General features: G+C 40.3%; 1 protein-coding gene across 2 annotated transcripts; it reads left to right on the top strand.

Moving 5' to 3' along the window:
• Positions 1-1269: 1269 nt before the first annotated feature.
• Positions 1270-14796, top strand: slc25a38b (solute carrier family 25 member 38b). Of its 2 annotated transcripts, XM_041785392.1 has the most exons (9): positions 1270-1496; positions 1607-1700; positions 2071-2130; positions 7425-7549; positions 8055-8139; positions 9007-9186; positions 9717-9885; positions 11459-11622; positions 11710-14796. In XM_041785392.1, exons 3-9 carry the CDS (start codon positions 2116-2118, stop codon positions 11830-11832), a joined length of 861 nt encoding a protein of 286 aa, XP_041641326.1. In that variant the 5' UTR covers positions 1270-1496; positions 1607-1700; positions 2071-2115; the 3' UTR covers positions 11833-14796. The 2 variants fall into 2 exon arrangements, with proteins under 2 accessions (XP_041641326.1, XP_041641325.1); XM_041785391.1 differs by having other exon boundaries at positions 1270-1700.
• The last annotated feature ends 176 nt before the right edge of the window (positions 14797-14972 follow it).

Here is a 14972-nt window from a genome sequence, read left to right as displayed (position 1 = left end):
ACGTTCTCTTTGGACTAACCTGAGAATATAAAAGAAGAAGAGTTACAAATTCTGAGTTATAAATAAGGAACCAACAAGGATACCATACATACAGCACTTTGCCTCCAACAATTTCTTAGTGCTTTTTGAGGTATGTTCGGCCTCATTCCGTTTTCTGTAAACAGTAGACTGATGTGCTTTTCCAAAAAGCTCTACCTTAGTCTCATCTGCCCTCAAAATGTTCTCCCAGAAGGATTGAGGCTTACTCAGACACATTTTTGCAAACTCCAGTCCGGCTTTTTTATGTCTCTGTCAGCAGTGGGGTTCTCCTTGGTCTCCTGCCATAGCGCTTCATCTCATTCAGACGACGATGTATGGTCCAAGGTGACACTTTTGCACCCTGAGTCTGCAGGACAGCCTGAATTTGTGTGGAAGTTGACTGAGGATGTTTATCCACTATTCCAACTATCCTGCGTTACATTCTTTTGTCAGTTTTTCTCTTCCTTCCACGTCCAAGGACATTAGCCACAGTGCCATGGGTTATAAACTTCTCAGTTATATTATGCACGGTGGATAAAGGAATTTCAAGTTCTTTGGAGATGGTCTTGTAACCTTGAAATTGTTTATATTTTTCCACAGTTTTGCTTCTGAAGTCCTCAGACAATTCTGGGCTCTTCTTTCTCTTTTCCATGCTTGGTGTGACACACACAGGCACACAACACAAAGGTTGAGTCAACTTTTATACATTCTAACTGGCTTCAGGGGTGATTTGCACCTGTAACTTACCACAGGTGAGTTTAAATGAGCATCACATGCTTGAAATAAAATGATTTACCCGAAGGGGTCCAATGCACATAGATGAGATAAACATTTTTATACCAAAAACATATGTAATTGCAACAATTTCTGGGAGAAATGGTGTATTTTCTGGAAAAAATTCCAGGGGTGCCAATACTTTCATCCATGACTTTATGTAATATGTTCTACACTGCAGACCCCTGTCTTCAGCAAAACTAACTTTTATCTCAAAAATTAGTTACAAAAACGCTCATCAAGGTTTATTCTTTGTTGCAATATTAAAGGTTGTATTTCTAAAAAACAATGCTTGGACTGCAGTCAGGAGGCTACTTCTTTTCATCACATTAATGCCACTTCGTTATGTTTTCCTTGAAACAAAACTAACCTTACTCAGCTCAGCTCGCACCACACTTCAGACACACAGCAGCTCATCTGTTTCTTTCTCACTGTGTTGTCGTTAAGTGAAAGATAGGGTAATGGTCTGCAGACAGGGTGATGCATGCCCCCCTCCAAACTGGTGGTGAACTTTGCTAGCCGGATGCTAACAGTCTCAGCAGCATACAGAGAAGTAGACAGCGTCCGTCTGTCCCACATAATTAAAACACTGCGGCTAAACTTTTCTTTAAGTTAAAGATTGTGGTTCGCGGTCCACGTCAGGATATAATAACGTAACATAGTTTATACAACAGATACAAACTGAGGTTAACTAAGTTACTCAGGTAAACTAGCTAACAACAACATCAGGCTAGCTGACAACCTTTTCTAAATAGCCCTGTATCTATCTCAGAAATTAACGCGTTTATTTTATCTTTGCAACGATAAAACTCAGGTTGATCGCTGTATTAAACGTAAAAGATGGCTTTCGTGAAACTGACAAGGAAGACCACCTCTTTCATCTGTCCTTAACAAGACTTCAAAGTCAGGTAAGAAGAGCTAGCATGCTAACGTAGCTAGCAGCGATGGCCAGTCAAGCTGTGCAACTGGAAAAGTCAAAATATTTCGTAACAGCTGAGATGTTTTAACACTTTGTTTACGCCTGACACTTTGAAACAATTGGATTTTGTGCTGTGTCACTGATACAGTCAGCCGGTTTGTCGGATTTTTTTTGTTCTGTCAACCAGATGTTTTAGTCTTCACCTTACTGTAGCATCCTTTGAGCGCTAGCTAAACTAACGTATTTATCTGCTGCTAGCTGCTTTCAGAGTTTGCAAACAGTTTTATAAGTTTGAGATGAGATTCGTGACTGTCATGTGTTTTTCCCCACTGTTAACTGCGTTGTCTGAAATTAACCAGGGGGGGAAGAAACTGGACTCATCCGACTCATCATCCAGGTCAAAGATGGAGTTAGCAGCGGTGAGTACTCAAACAGGCTGCACGCGCTGTTTGTTATCGTTATCTTAACCAAAGAGCTGAACATGTCAGACGGTTCAGTAACGGTTTTCTCAGCTTTTACTGTCCAGTATAAATAAACAGTTGAAGTGCACCTGGGAAACAATCCCGAGTGTTAAATCGACCAGATGTCAAAATGAGCACGCGTGTGTCGTGGCCTTACATCCATTACGCAGCATCACACTTTGACTGCAACTAATTAGTTCTCAAGCAACAAAGATGTTGGATGTTGCAAATATGTCTACTAGCCAGCAAAGATAAATGCACAAAGAAGCACCCTGTCCAACGTAATGTCGCACCATTTGAGCATAATGTACTGTGAATAAAATGCGTTTTCAACCTGTCCATCTTGTAGTCATCTGGGCAAAGGGGATGGAAAGTTTGAGATGAAATCTATATTATCATTTTCTCCAAATTGTAGATTTTCTACAATTAAAATCATTCAATAAAACACACAGGCATGTTGACTGTATTGGTGCAATCTTGATACCATTTAGCCAAATTGAAGGGCTGGAAATTTTCCATCGTAAAAGTCTGTGACAATTTAAACATTTCTATTAGAACTGCCAGAATGAAGGCATTAATTTAGGTGCATAATCAGTGCAACTCCTGTGACATGACCTTGCCACTCCCTGTTCCTTAATGTAAATGATAAATGGACTTAGGAGCCTTTTCTAGTAATCTGACTACTCAAAGCACATTTACACCACAGGTCACACCTACTCGTTCATACCCTTTCACACCATTTGCTCCTCATTCACACATTGACGGAAGAGGTTGCTATGGAGAATTGTCCCTCAGCATTGGCTTATCCCATTCAACTGCCTTCATATCCGTTTACCTGCCACCAAGGAAGCAATGGAAGCAGTGTCATGCCCAAGGACTCATCAATATGTGACTGCAGGAGCTGGAGATCAAACCCACACAACCTTACAATTGCAAGTTGACCAACTCTACCAACTGTGGCCCCGTCCACATGGAAATTAATTCGAATACGCAAAAGTTTTTGTCATATCCGTGTTTCATCCACACGGAAACAGCGTTTTGGGAGGCCGTAAATGCAACTTTTTGAAACCAGGTCCCAGACTGAACAAATCTGTAAATACTAAGCGTTTCGTCTCCATGTGGACGACCAACTGCATCTTTCTTGAAATGATTATGTCATACATAGCGTAGCCCACTTATGCCGCATAAGGAACCAAAACAACAATGGCGGACTACAGGATTGTTCATGCTGCAGAAACTACTGAACTTATTATGGCTTTTACAGCAAAATCTGATGCTCCTTTACCACCACCGAGAACAGCATACACCAGATGTTCTTAAATCAACCACGGAGAACAACCAGAAGGGCAACTAGGAGAAAGTGTGGGTCAGTTTTCTGTAATCCTCGGCTGTTTTCGAATTTCCCTACTATACTAGCAGTGCGTACTGATTTGCCCAAAATGTAGTATGCAGTATGCGAACAAATGTGAAAGTTGCAGTATGCTAAAAAACATCCAGATGACGCACTGATTCAGGAAAATTTCACAGTATGCATCGGACCAGTCTGCTTCGCCTACTGTTTCCCACAATGCAAAGCGCTGGGTCAGAGTTTGTAGTATCAAAAGCGGCGGAACTTTCACCGGAGTGGCTGACGGTTACAAAAAGTGCCATTACCTTTTATCTTTACCTTTTTAACATGTACTATAGTGAAATAAGTTGTAATAGGGTCACTGTTGTTTTTGTTTTGCCGTTACGGCTCATAACGGCCGGAAAGGTGCTGTCAAGTGTGTCCTTTCACTGCCCTATACATGCTAAGCTAAAAACAATGGCTATAAAAATCCAGAAAAATCAAATAAAAAAACTTCCCATATTTTTTCTGTACGTAAATGGATGGAAAACACTGTAGCATCGTTTAATATTGACCAGGGTATGACGTACTTCTGTATACCGGAAACCAGCTAAACCGGGCCAAGCATACTACACAATATCGTCTGACTGGCAGTCATACTGCATACTACTGTCGAACGCAGTACGCAGTGCGCAGTGTGCAGTACATACTACATACTGACTCCTGCGTTTGGCAGGAGTATGCAGTAAGCCAATTCAAAAACAGCCCTCTTCTCTCTTTTTGGTGCATTTCCATGGCAGCGTTACTGTGCCATTTACAGGCTTGGCATATATACTACAGTGTTTCAAGTCGTTTTCAGTGGTTCTATGCTTATGTGGACATTTCCTGAAATGATCCCATCTTTACGGAAAACTTTTTCTAAACGAAACAGAATTATTGTTTTCGTCTCCATGGACCACAGTCACATGGACCACATGCACCATGCCATATTAGACAAATACCTTTTTTTTTTTTTTTTTTTTTTTTTTTTTTAAGATCTATTTTTTGGGCATTTTTGTGCCTTTATTAGATAGAGGAGGACAGTGGATAGAGTCAGAAACAGGATCAAGAGTGGGGGTGAGACATGCGGCTAAGGGCCTCAGGCTGGACCCGAACCCGGGCCGCCCGTGCACATGGGGAGCACCCCCAACCACTAGGCCACCTGCTCCCCAGACAAATACCTTTTTAACTTTGCCTTTATTTGCTTTTTGATCCATGACAAGTTCCTTTTTCCATGGGTTTATGTCATAATTTTGGATCTACCCAAATTAAAAAAAAAATCTTTTAAATAAAGCAGGACTTTGTTGAAACAAAGAATCAAGTACCTTTTATTTAAGACAGTAAGGAAATTTAGAGATTTATCGTGAACACAATTTTTTGACAGCTCCTAATTTCTTCCAACTTTGAAGGATTGCCCATAGAAAGATCTCCACACGCTATCTATGCAAAACCATATACTTTTTTTTTTTCCCAGTGATTTAGGCTAATGGTTCCCAACCTGGGGTCCGGGACCCCCCGGGGGGGCGTGAGGCTTTGTCTGCTCTGAGGCTGCCAAAATTAGATTCGCAAATGTTGACTTAAAACCATGATAAAGTAGTTATTAAATAATTTATACAAAGGTTTTTTCATAATAAACGCATGCATAGGCCTTTTCTAGGGTTTTATGACTGAAACAATAAAAATCTATGTTGATTTTGTCGGCAGCATGTCACTTTTCTTCTCTCTTGGGTCCTGGGGAGGCTCTGCTTTTCTCTGGGACATGTCGGGGGGGCTCCAATGAAAAATGGTTGGGAAACACTGATTTAGGATGATCTTATCTTGTTTTGGTTCAGAATCTCAGAATAACTCACAGTGTGATTTGATACTCAATATATGGCCCACTATAAAAATAATAATGCTGCATAGCAATTCTGTAATAATTGATATCATGCTGTTGTTATACCACGATATCTGATTAACTGAAGAATATAAATTGCCCCTAGAAAGATTAAGTGCGTAGTTAATGTGCTGTGTTTATTCAGTGCTGTTTGGTGTCAGTTTCAGCTATTATCAGCATCTCTTAAATTCTTTTCTCTGCTGTCAAGAATTGCCCTGCTGTCCTGCCTTCAGCCACTACTTTTGCAAATTAATTTCTTTTTAAGTTACTCTGATTCATGGCATAAGCTCTGCCGTGAGGAGTCAGAAAGTTGTGAAGCAGTGAGTAAAGCAAGTAGGGAAATCTTTTCAGAGTGCGGCCTTTTTAAATATCAAAATACCAATACATGTTTCCAGCTTTTTGACAATTTTAACACTGTCAAAATGATGATTTATTGCCTTATGTGTATTTTGTCTCACTGCTTCTTATGATAATGAGAATAGCTGTGCATTTTTTTTACTGAAATCTAAAATAATCTTGCTTCTTGTAAAGTAAAAGACTTATCCGAGCTGATAAACAAAATCAAAATAGGGTCAGATTCTGACAGCCATGTCTCAGCTCACCGCAGGATTGTTTGATCCTTGGTGGATAGCACTATAGGGTATGGAATTAATGATTTTCCTGACTTGTTTGAATTGTTGACCTGCTGAAATCCCATGTCTAAAACCGCCATAAAACATTGTTAAACCATACACACATAAACACACATATGCAGGCACTTCATGACTCATGCTGTTTGACAAAGATGCTATTTAGCAGTGAGCTTTGCAGAGGGGGGAAGAGTGAAATACAGATGTGTGAGCGTGTCTCTGAAAGATAAAGATAGAACCCATAGAAAAGCGCAGGCTGGATTAAGCTTCTGCTTTGGCTGTGAAACGGGTAGAGGGGGAGGGAGGACGAGAAGCAGGAGAAAGCTCAGTGTGGGTCGGCGGGCAAAAGAGAGAGAGGGAGAGGAAGAGATGGAGGTTTATTTTATAACATGTTAGTTCCAAAGAGCAGCATCACAGTGAGAGCGAGGTGAAAGAGGGCAAAATGCAGCAAAAACAGGATTCTCAGACCCGAGCCTCAGGCAGTCTGGGGAAGGTAGGAGTGCGTTTGTGTGTATTATTGTGTGCATGAAAGTGGCACGTGTGTAGAGGCTACATGTAGTATGCACTGAATAAATCAAATATACCAGGCAGCTTTGCTGGTGCTTGATATTTTATATTATGTTTGATGTCATTACTATTACTTTGTTATCATTGCCTTACAATTACCATTTTCTTCCACCTGTTTACATGTTTACCTTCAAATGCAGCTTAATTTTCTGTCCGTCTGTCTATGCCTATGTCTCAAACCCTCACTGTCTGTTAGTCCATGAGTCATGTAACAACAGATAATGTTAAGTCTCAGTTTAATTCAACCCAACAGCACTAGTTTGTGTGTCTGTGTCAGTGTTTGTGTCTTTGTGCTCTCGCTTTAGTCTATGTTTGTGTGTATAAACTGTCTCTGCACATTTCCATCATCCCCACTTGTGGGAACCTGTCTTCTGCTCTGTGCTACAGGCTTGCTTTTCTTTACTGGAAATGTCATACAGACATATTTTTATGGTGATGAAAGTGCAAAAAATGAATATGAGGTGCAGTTATTTATTTTGGGCCACATTTCTTTTCTGCTAGGATTTTTCATGCACATTCTTTTTTTTTTTTTGAATGCCTCGGGCCCACGACATTCAGTAAGAGGTGACCAGTGTGGAGAGAGATGTTAATTATTTGCAATTTCCCATTAAGCTTTTGACTTTGTGAGTAATTCTCTATATTTATTTTTGCCTCATCCTTCAACACCCTCTCCCTTTACATAATTCTGATTTCTCTCTCTGGTCCTGCCCTGTCCCCTCTTTATCCCTGATGTCCTCTATTTTCTGTGCCCATTTCCATTCCTCCACTCCTCTCCTCTATTGTCCTTCTCTCCATCTCTCCTCGTTGTCCTCAGGCTCACCCAGCGCTCAAAGCCTTCATGTGCGGCTCTCTCAGCGGCACCTGCTCCACGCTGCTTTTCCAGCCTTTAGATCTGGTCAAGACACGACTACAGACCCTGCAGAACAATGCCAAGCCAGGGTACGTCTGCACAAACACAGGCATGGAGATATACAAACGTACGAACACATATGTGTGGGTCTGACATTTTTACTGAATGCTGTCAGATACGTGGATATCAGCATGCTTCTGGTGTTATCTTTTTGCCTGTCTAACTTTGACTCAGATACAGCATGCTCTCCAGGCACAAGATGACACAAACACACATAACATAGCAGGTCGACATTTGCAGGCAGTGTCAGCCTGAATCTGCTGTTATGACCCATATAGGGCAATTAGTCACACCAGCAGCATGTAATCACACTGTCAAGCTGCTGGGTTGTAATTACTTCCTCTGAGGATCTGAGGTTGAAATTTTAACTGCAAGAAGTGGATTTTATTTTAAACACTGTTATACAGATGGAGGCTCTGCTGGTCGTTCAAGATTTTTCGACATTGAATTGCTGACCCTCAAATATTTTGTACATTTCTACATGATTGTGTCTTTGACTTTGTCTGTAATCATTTTCTAAATTTCCTCCTGCAGTGCACCAAAGGTGGGGATGTTCAAGGTTTTTATCAACGTTATTCGGACGGAAAAATTCTTCAGTCTGTGGAAGGGAGTTTCACCAGTGAGTAGCACACTTTCTGAAATATTTTAAAGTATTTATGATAAAACATGTAGCAAAGGTCCAAAATGAACAACCACCAAATAAAGTGGTAAATAAAGTTGTATATTTTCAAGAATTCAAACTTAGAATTTCAGAGTCAGAATACAAGAAAAGAATTGAAATTTCAAGGTTTTAAAGTCTTTAATTTTGACATTGGAAACTCAGAAACGTTTAGTTTTCAAAACTGTAAATTTACAACAGTGTAAAGTAAAAAAGGACAAGAAACCAAACTGAAAATAGTGGTTTGATGTTCCACTTCATAGTCTTAAAAATTCAACATCTTGGTTCATGTCCATTTACAACTTTAAAATAAAAAAAAAAACACTTTTTTTTCTTGTAAATCACAGACTTTTTTAAACTTTAGCTTTTTGATTTTTTTCTTGAAAATTAACAGACCATCTTTATTATTATTTTGTTTCTAGAGTGGCCCTAGTACTCTGTTATAATAATGGATAGTTTATACATTGATCTTTTGTGAAGAACAAGTGTATGTTGGAATATTATGTGTCAATGAAAACAATTGAAATTGGTGTCTTAATTATTTCAAGCCACTCCTGGGTCTTAGCTTCTCTTAGATTTGGGGCGGGGGCGGGGGATGTAAGAATAAAAGGTTAGGAACCATTGCCTTAATGCTTTGTGTGAATGATGAGTAGTGAAGATTATTGATTAAAACATTATAGCTAATTGAAATCTGATAGCTTAGACTGCATAAGGAAGTGGTCTTGGATGCGTTCATCCAGATTGGATTGGTTGTGTGGATGCAGTGCGTACTGGCACGCGTTAAAGACCACCCTCTCAATTGACGTGATCCGTGTGTTTCTCTTCCAGTCATTTGTGCGGTGCATCCCTGGGGTGGGCATCTACTTCAGCACCTTCTACTCCCTGAAGCAGCACTTCTTTCTGGACCGAGCACCCAATGCTGGCGAGGCCGTTCTGCTTGGAGCGGGTGCCAGAGGTGTAGCTGGTGTCTGCATGCTGCCATTCACAGTAATAAAGACCCGCTTTGAGGTAAGTGGAAGTTTACTGAGAGACCACTTCTCACCCACAATTGTCCTTTTCTGATTGGGGACTTAAATACTTTTTACTCATCATCTCCTCGCAGTCATATAATAATGTTACTTATTTAGAGTTCACTTTGAATTCAAGACAGCAGTTCATGTTTGATACCAGTTTTGGAAACTGATGAAAAGAAAAAGGGTCTTTGTTACCTGTTTTGAAGCATTTATACAGTATTGGTTTGTCTACAAATATTAATGAATATTTAGCAGACACATTTTTTTAAAGGGGGCATTAAATCCAAATGTTTTTATCCAACAAATGTATTTTGGAAATGATAAGAAAAAGAGGCCATTCATGTACAATCCCAGATGCTCAACAATATGAGGGTTTTTCGAACAAGTAAGACTTAAAAACATCCACAACAAAAGTCACATTTTGTATTTCATGTGTTGAGCTCATTGTTTCATGCATTAGGCAGTCTCCTCCTGTTTCTTAAAAAGTGCTTCATATAAATTTGCGATGTTGGTGTGTTGTTTCAGAGTGGCTGTTACAACTACGTGAGTGTGGCAGGAGCCCTGAGGAGCATGTATGAAACAGAGGGAATCAGGGCTCTGTTCTCAGGCCTGACTGCAACGCTGCTGCGGGACGCTCCCTTCTCTGGCATTTACGTCATGTTTTATAGCCAGGCCAAGAAGACGCTACCTCAAGGTGAGATTAGTATCACCTCTGACAATCAAGGCTAAGGTCATGAGAGTGTACAGTAAGATCTTTTTATTCATCTGACAGGCAGGATTTAGACTAGATGTTCCTGTTCTGTCAAGCAGTGGTTCTCAACCTCGGGGTTGGGATTCCCTTGGGGGTCACGGGACACTGACAGGAGGTCGCCAGATGACTTCCAAAAAACAAAGAATATTTTGAAATGTTTTTAAATTGTGTGTTTTTTTACTAAAAATGCATGCATAAAATGAGTTAAATGTAAAATAAAAACATGGTCATTTGGTGAGATTAATGCCAAAATCCATCCATCCATTTTCTGTACCATTTATCCCATTCTGGGTTGCGGGGAGCTGGGGCCTATCCCAGCTGTCATTGGACGAGAGGCGGGGTACACCCTGGACTGGTCGTCGGTCAATCGCAGGGCTGACACATAGAGACAGACAACCAGGCATGCTCACATTCACACCTACACCCAATTTTAGAGTCATCAATTAACCTAATGAGCATGTTTTTGGAACATGGAAGCCAGAGTACCCAGAGAGAACCCACGCATGCAGGGGGAGAACATGCAAACTCCGCACAGAAAGGCCCAGACCGGGAAGTGAACCAGGGACCTTCTTGATAGATCGTTGTTTATTACCATTGCATTGTAAAAATGCAACAAAATTACGTTTGGGAGTCTCCTCTGTAGCAGCAAACACAGTGGTCCAAGCGGTGGTTAGAAATCCGCAGCCTCACGTCATCCATCCTGCTGGCGAAGGAGCAAGTATCCGGGAGAAAGATGCTTGGGGTAGGGCAGATTTGTGTGGGGCTGCTCTTAGCCTAGCCTGCAGCCCGGCTTGTTTGCCCTGCTTTTGCCTTCACACACAATGCCGTCGCTGCCTCCTCCCCACTGGCTGTAGGTGTTGTGCTGCTCCATGTCCTCCTCCTGTCAGTCTCCGAGCGCCCCGGATAATCTCCATCAGGAAAGATGTAAACTCCGTGGGCACGCTGTCAGTTCTGGTCTAAGTGTTGGGCTTTGTTTTGCTGCTAGTGATGGAGGCCGGGCCACTGCATTTGTACATGGCGCCCCATGCTTCCTCAGTGGGTAACAATAAGTATTATTATAAGGATCGTAGGCTGAAAAGTTTGAGAGCCCCTGCTGTAGAGGACTGATAAAGTTTGTTGTCAATTAAAAAACATTTTTTAACGAATCTTTGACTTCTAAAATGTTTTTGTACTTTTTCTGTATGTTTTAAAGTCTCATTTTAAACGCACTTAATTATCCTTAAATACTTTATATAACCATAAAAAGCAAATTTCCATCCTTTTTGTTCAAATTGTTAGAGGTTTGACTGACACTGTTATTACATCATAATCCTTAACAATTACGTAATGACTCACTGAACAGACCTAAAAACTCAAGTTGTCTCTCCTACTCAAGTGGTCACATTTTAGAATCAAATCATATATTTTAAAAGGCTTCTTTATTCGTCTTCCATATTACAAGTTGCCTCAAACTCAGCATTGAGAAGAGCTTGTCACAAGCAGGCATATACATGTAACCTGGTCTCTTGTCTCTCAGAGGTTGCCTCGTCAGCCTATGCTCCGCTGGTGAACTTCGGCTGCGGGGTGGTTGCTGGCGTCATGGCATCTTTGGTCACGCAGCCTGCAGACGTGGTGAAGACCCACATTCAAGTCAGCCCGTCCCACTGGAGCACAACAGACGCTGTTCGCTACATCTACATGGTGGGTGTTTGTTTATGCAGGTGTCAGTTTCAGAGAAAGCAGGGGGATTCTTTGCTGTATGTACCTAATGTTCCCTCTCTTTCTCAGGAGCATGGGATGCCTGGCTTTTTCCGCGGTGCTGTGCCCAGGTCTCTGCGACGCACTCTAATGGCTGCTATGGCTTGGACTGTGTACGAACAGCTGATGGCTAGAATGGGCCTCAAATCCTGAAGAGCAACAATAGACAGGATGAAATATGAAGGGATGAAATGACAGATATTTCTCACTGCAAGTCCTGTGATAGATGGAGAGGGAATGGAGGAGCTTGAAAAGGCAAAAAAAATGTCTTAAAAGTGAGAGTAAGAATGCCGTGTGTTTGTGTGTGTGGTTTGTTGATATATTTAAATGTTTGTGAAAACGTGCCTGTTTGTATCTGTAGGTGTGTATGTTACACCTGACGCACACTGTTATGTAAATCTATGACTGGAGTGACACTCCCTGCTGTGAAGTGATCTTATTCCTCCTCTTGCTGTTATGTTTGGACACTCTGACATGAGGCTAGCACTTAAATATAAAAGCCTTTAACAGAGGGCCTGTAGCTCTGTCGGGCAGTATCGTTCCCTGTGAAAACCTTTGAGTTTTAAATGCTGTGAGGAAAATGGGTCACTCAGCAAGCTGGTGTCCATCTGCTTAGGAAACCAAAAAGAAAGCACCACAGAGATGGGAGCTCTGACTCCTGCCATATTTATAAAGCATGCATTTGATTGAGCAATGCTTCTTAATTGCCAATTAACATGCAGATGGTTGCGGATGTTGCATTATTTTGGGGCTTAGACAATCACAAGTGCTTACACAGCTGGATTGTGGGAAGAAAATCACAATGAAGTTTTTGTTGGCGTACTGCTCAAAACTATGCTATTTTTCAAGTTTATATAAATCTGTGGAGCATTTTTTACTCTGCATGAACAAACCAGATGTTCTTTTAAATGAAGAAATGGTAGTCACATGGTACTAACAGTTAGTGATGTGATAGCAGCTCAGTAAGATCAGGAGTTTGTTAATTCCCTATTATTTTTTTAAACCTTTTTTCAACTTTTTATGAGGTCAAAAAAGCAATGCAATATGCATTGATTCCTGTGTTTAAGTAGCACCTTATTGTTCAACATACTTCCTAAACTTTATGATATATATGCATTTAGAATGCATTCAGAAAGTATTCAGACCTGCTTCGCTTTTTTCAATTTTTTTTACTTTGCAGCCTGATGCTACAATCTTTAGATTGCAAAGCAGCGCCGCTGGAATGCAAGACCCGCATGACAGAGGAGTTTCGCGGTACTTACAGAATCCCACCTGAGTACAAACTACTGAAGTGCTATAGAACAGTAACACACGTGACACTGTTGTTCTGAACTGCAAGAGTAGGATGAACTTGTCCTTTCATGTAGGTTTTTGTGCTTCTGCCATGGGTCAGTAACCCTTTATAAATTAATGTGTCCCTCCTCGGCTCCTCTGACCTGTTGGCTACGGGCTCTTCTACGCCCCATTATGGCGTTTTGTCGATGTAGTGAAAGGAAATACATCTGGCGTTTGTCTGGCATCAACATGGATTATTCTATTCTGAAATTTAAATGGATACATTCATTTGGTTTTGGCTGGTCTGTTGGTCTGGTCTGTTACCATGTTGCAGTGGAGACAGACCAAACACGTATCTGATGTATTTTAAGTGAGAGAGGTGACCTGCTTGACTTTCATGTGTAGTTTTTTGCAAATTCCAAGCTGGCTCTTATGTGTTTTGACCCTTCTCCCCAGATTGCTCAGTTAAGCTGAGCTCAGCCCATCTCTTGGAAGAGTCCTGGTTGTGCCAAACTTCTTCCAGTTCCTTTGAACTCATGGCTTTGTTTTTGCTCAGACGTGCTTTGTTAGCTGTGAAGTGTGTTTTTTCCAGATCATATCCATTCAACTTAATTTACCACAAGGGGTTTCCAATCAAACATCTTGGCAAAGAGAAGTGAGAGGAACCTCAGCTAAACTTTAAGTGTTGTTGCAAAGGGTCTGAATACCAAAATCAATGTGATATTTTAGTTTTTTATTTTTCAAAAATTTGGAATTAATTCTAAAAATCTGTTTTCCCTTTGGATTTATGGGGTACTGAGTGTAGATTAATGAAAAAAAAAATTTTAACGACTGTAGCATCAGGCTGCAACGTAACAAAATTGATAAAAGGTGAAGAGGGTCTGAATACTTTATGAATGCACTGTATGTTATATATTTTGTGAAATGCAGCCTGTTTAAAATTTCAGACTGTGTTAGAGTGAGTTGCTTGCTGTGACAAATCAGAGGACTGTGGGCATATTACAGCAACATTTTAATGGCAAGTGAGGCATTACATAATTGTTTTGCTCTATTTCTAAAAGTTTTACTGAATCCATGTAAGCACTGGATGGACGTGTATTGAGATGGCTTGTTTCTGGCCTTGTAAATATTGAAAGAAAATATTGTAAGAAAATGGAGAACTGGCCATATCTTTTATTTTGCCTTTACAGTGTTTAATTTGGTGTATTTTTTTATTTATTTAGTTGTTATAAAACAGAGGAATTATATTGATAATAGTTACTTTAAATCAAAGTGTTCATAGAATTACTGTCAAAGGGCACATCTCGTTAGCCAGGAAAATGACAAGGTGCTCTACAGTGTGACATAAATGGATCATTTTCTATCCAAAGTAAACACATGGAGGGTCTTTATAAATGTTAGTATGATGGCAATATGTTCACTGAAATGTGATCGGTGATATTACAGGGAAGGCTTTGCTTCAATATTAAACACTGAAAGACAAAAGTGTTTGTTGTGTAACACAAACTGTTCATCCAGCCACCCCACATGTGCCAAAATACACAGTGGAAGTCACCATCATTACACCACTCCTACAGTCTATGATCTCGTGTTTCTGTGACTATATTGTATATAGTCATGTTATTGTAGGTATTGGGTCTGTGCATTTGTGTGTACAGACCTAACTTGTTGTGCCTGGTTGTGCCTGCCTGGTTTAAGTGTCAATAAATTTCCTCATTTTTTGAAACCTCATGTTGACTTTTTTCATTGAGACAAATTAAGTCTAAGTGGATCTTTGTTCAAAGTCACTATTTGTAACGTAATCACTGAATAAAGCATCATACATGTTAGTAACAAGAACTTTATTGTTCCTTTCTGCACACTTTGGTTAAGCCACTGCAGCCACAGAGATGCAAAGTACAATGAATCCAGAACGTATTCACAGTGCTTCACTTTTTCTACTTTTTTTATGTTACAGCTTTATTCTAAAATTGATTAAATTATTTTTTTACCTCAAAATTCTACACACAATACACCAT

This window comes from Cheilinus undulatus, linkage group 4 (assembly GCF_018320785.1).
Source record: "Cheilinus undulatus linkage group 4, ASM1832078v1, whole genome shotgun sequence".
Lineage (NCBI taxonomy): Eukaryota > Metazoa > Chordata > Actinopteri > Labriformes > Labridae > Cheilinus > Cheilinus undulatus.
The sequence above is the reverse complement of the archived record's forward strand: the minus strand, read 5'-3'. Positions and strand labels throughout refer to the sequence as shown.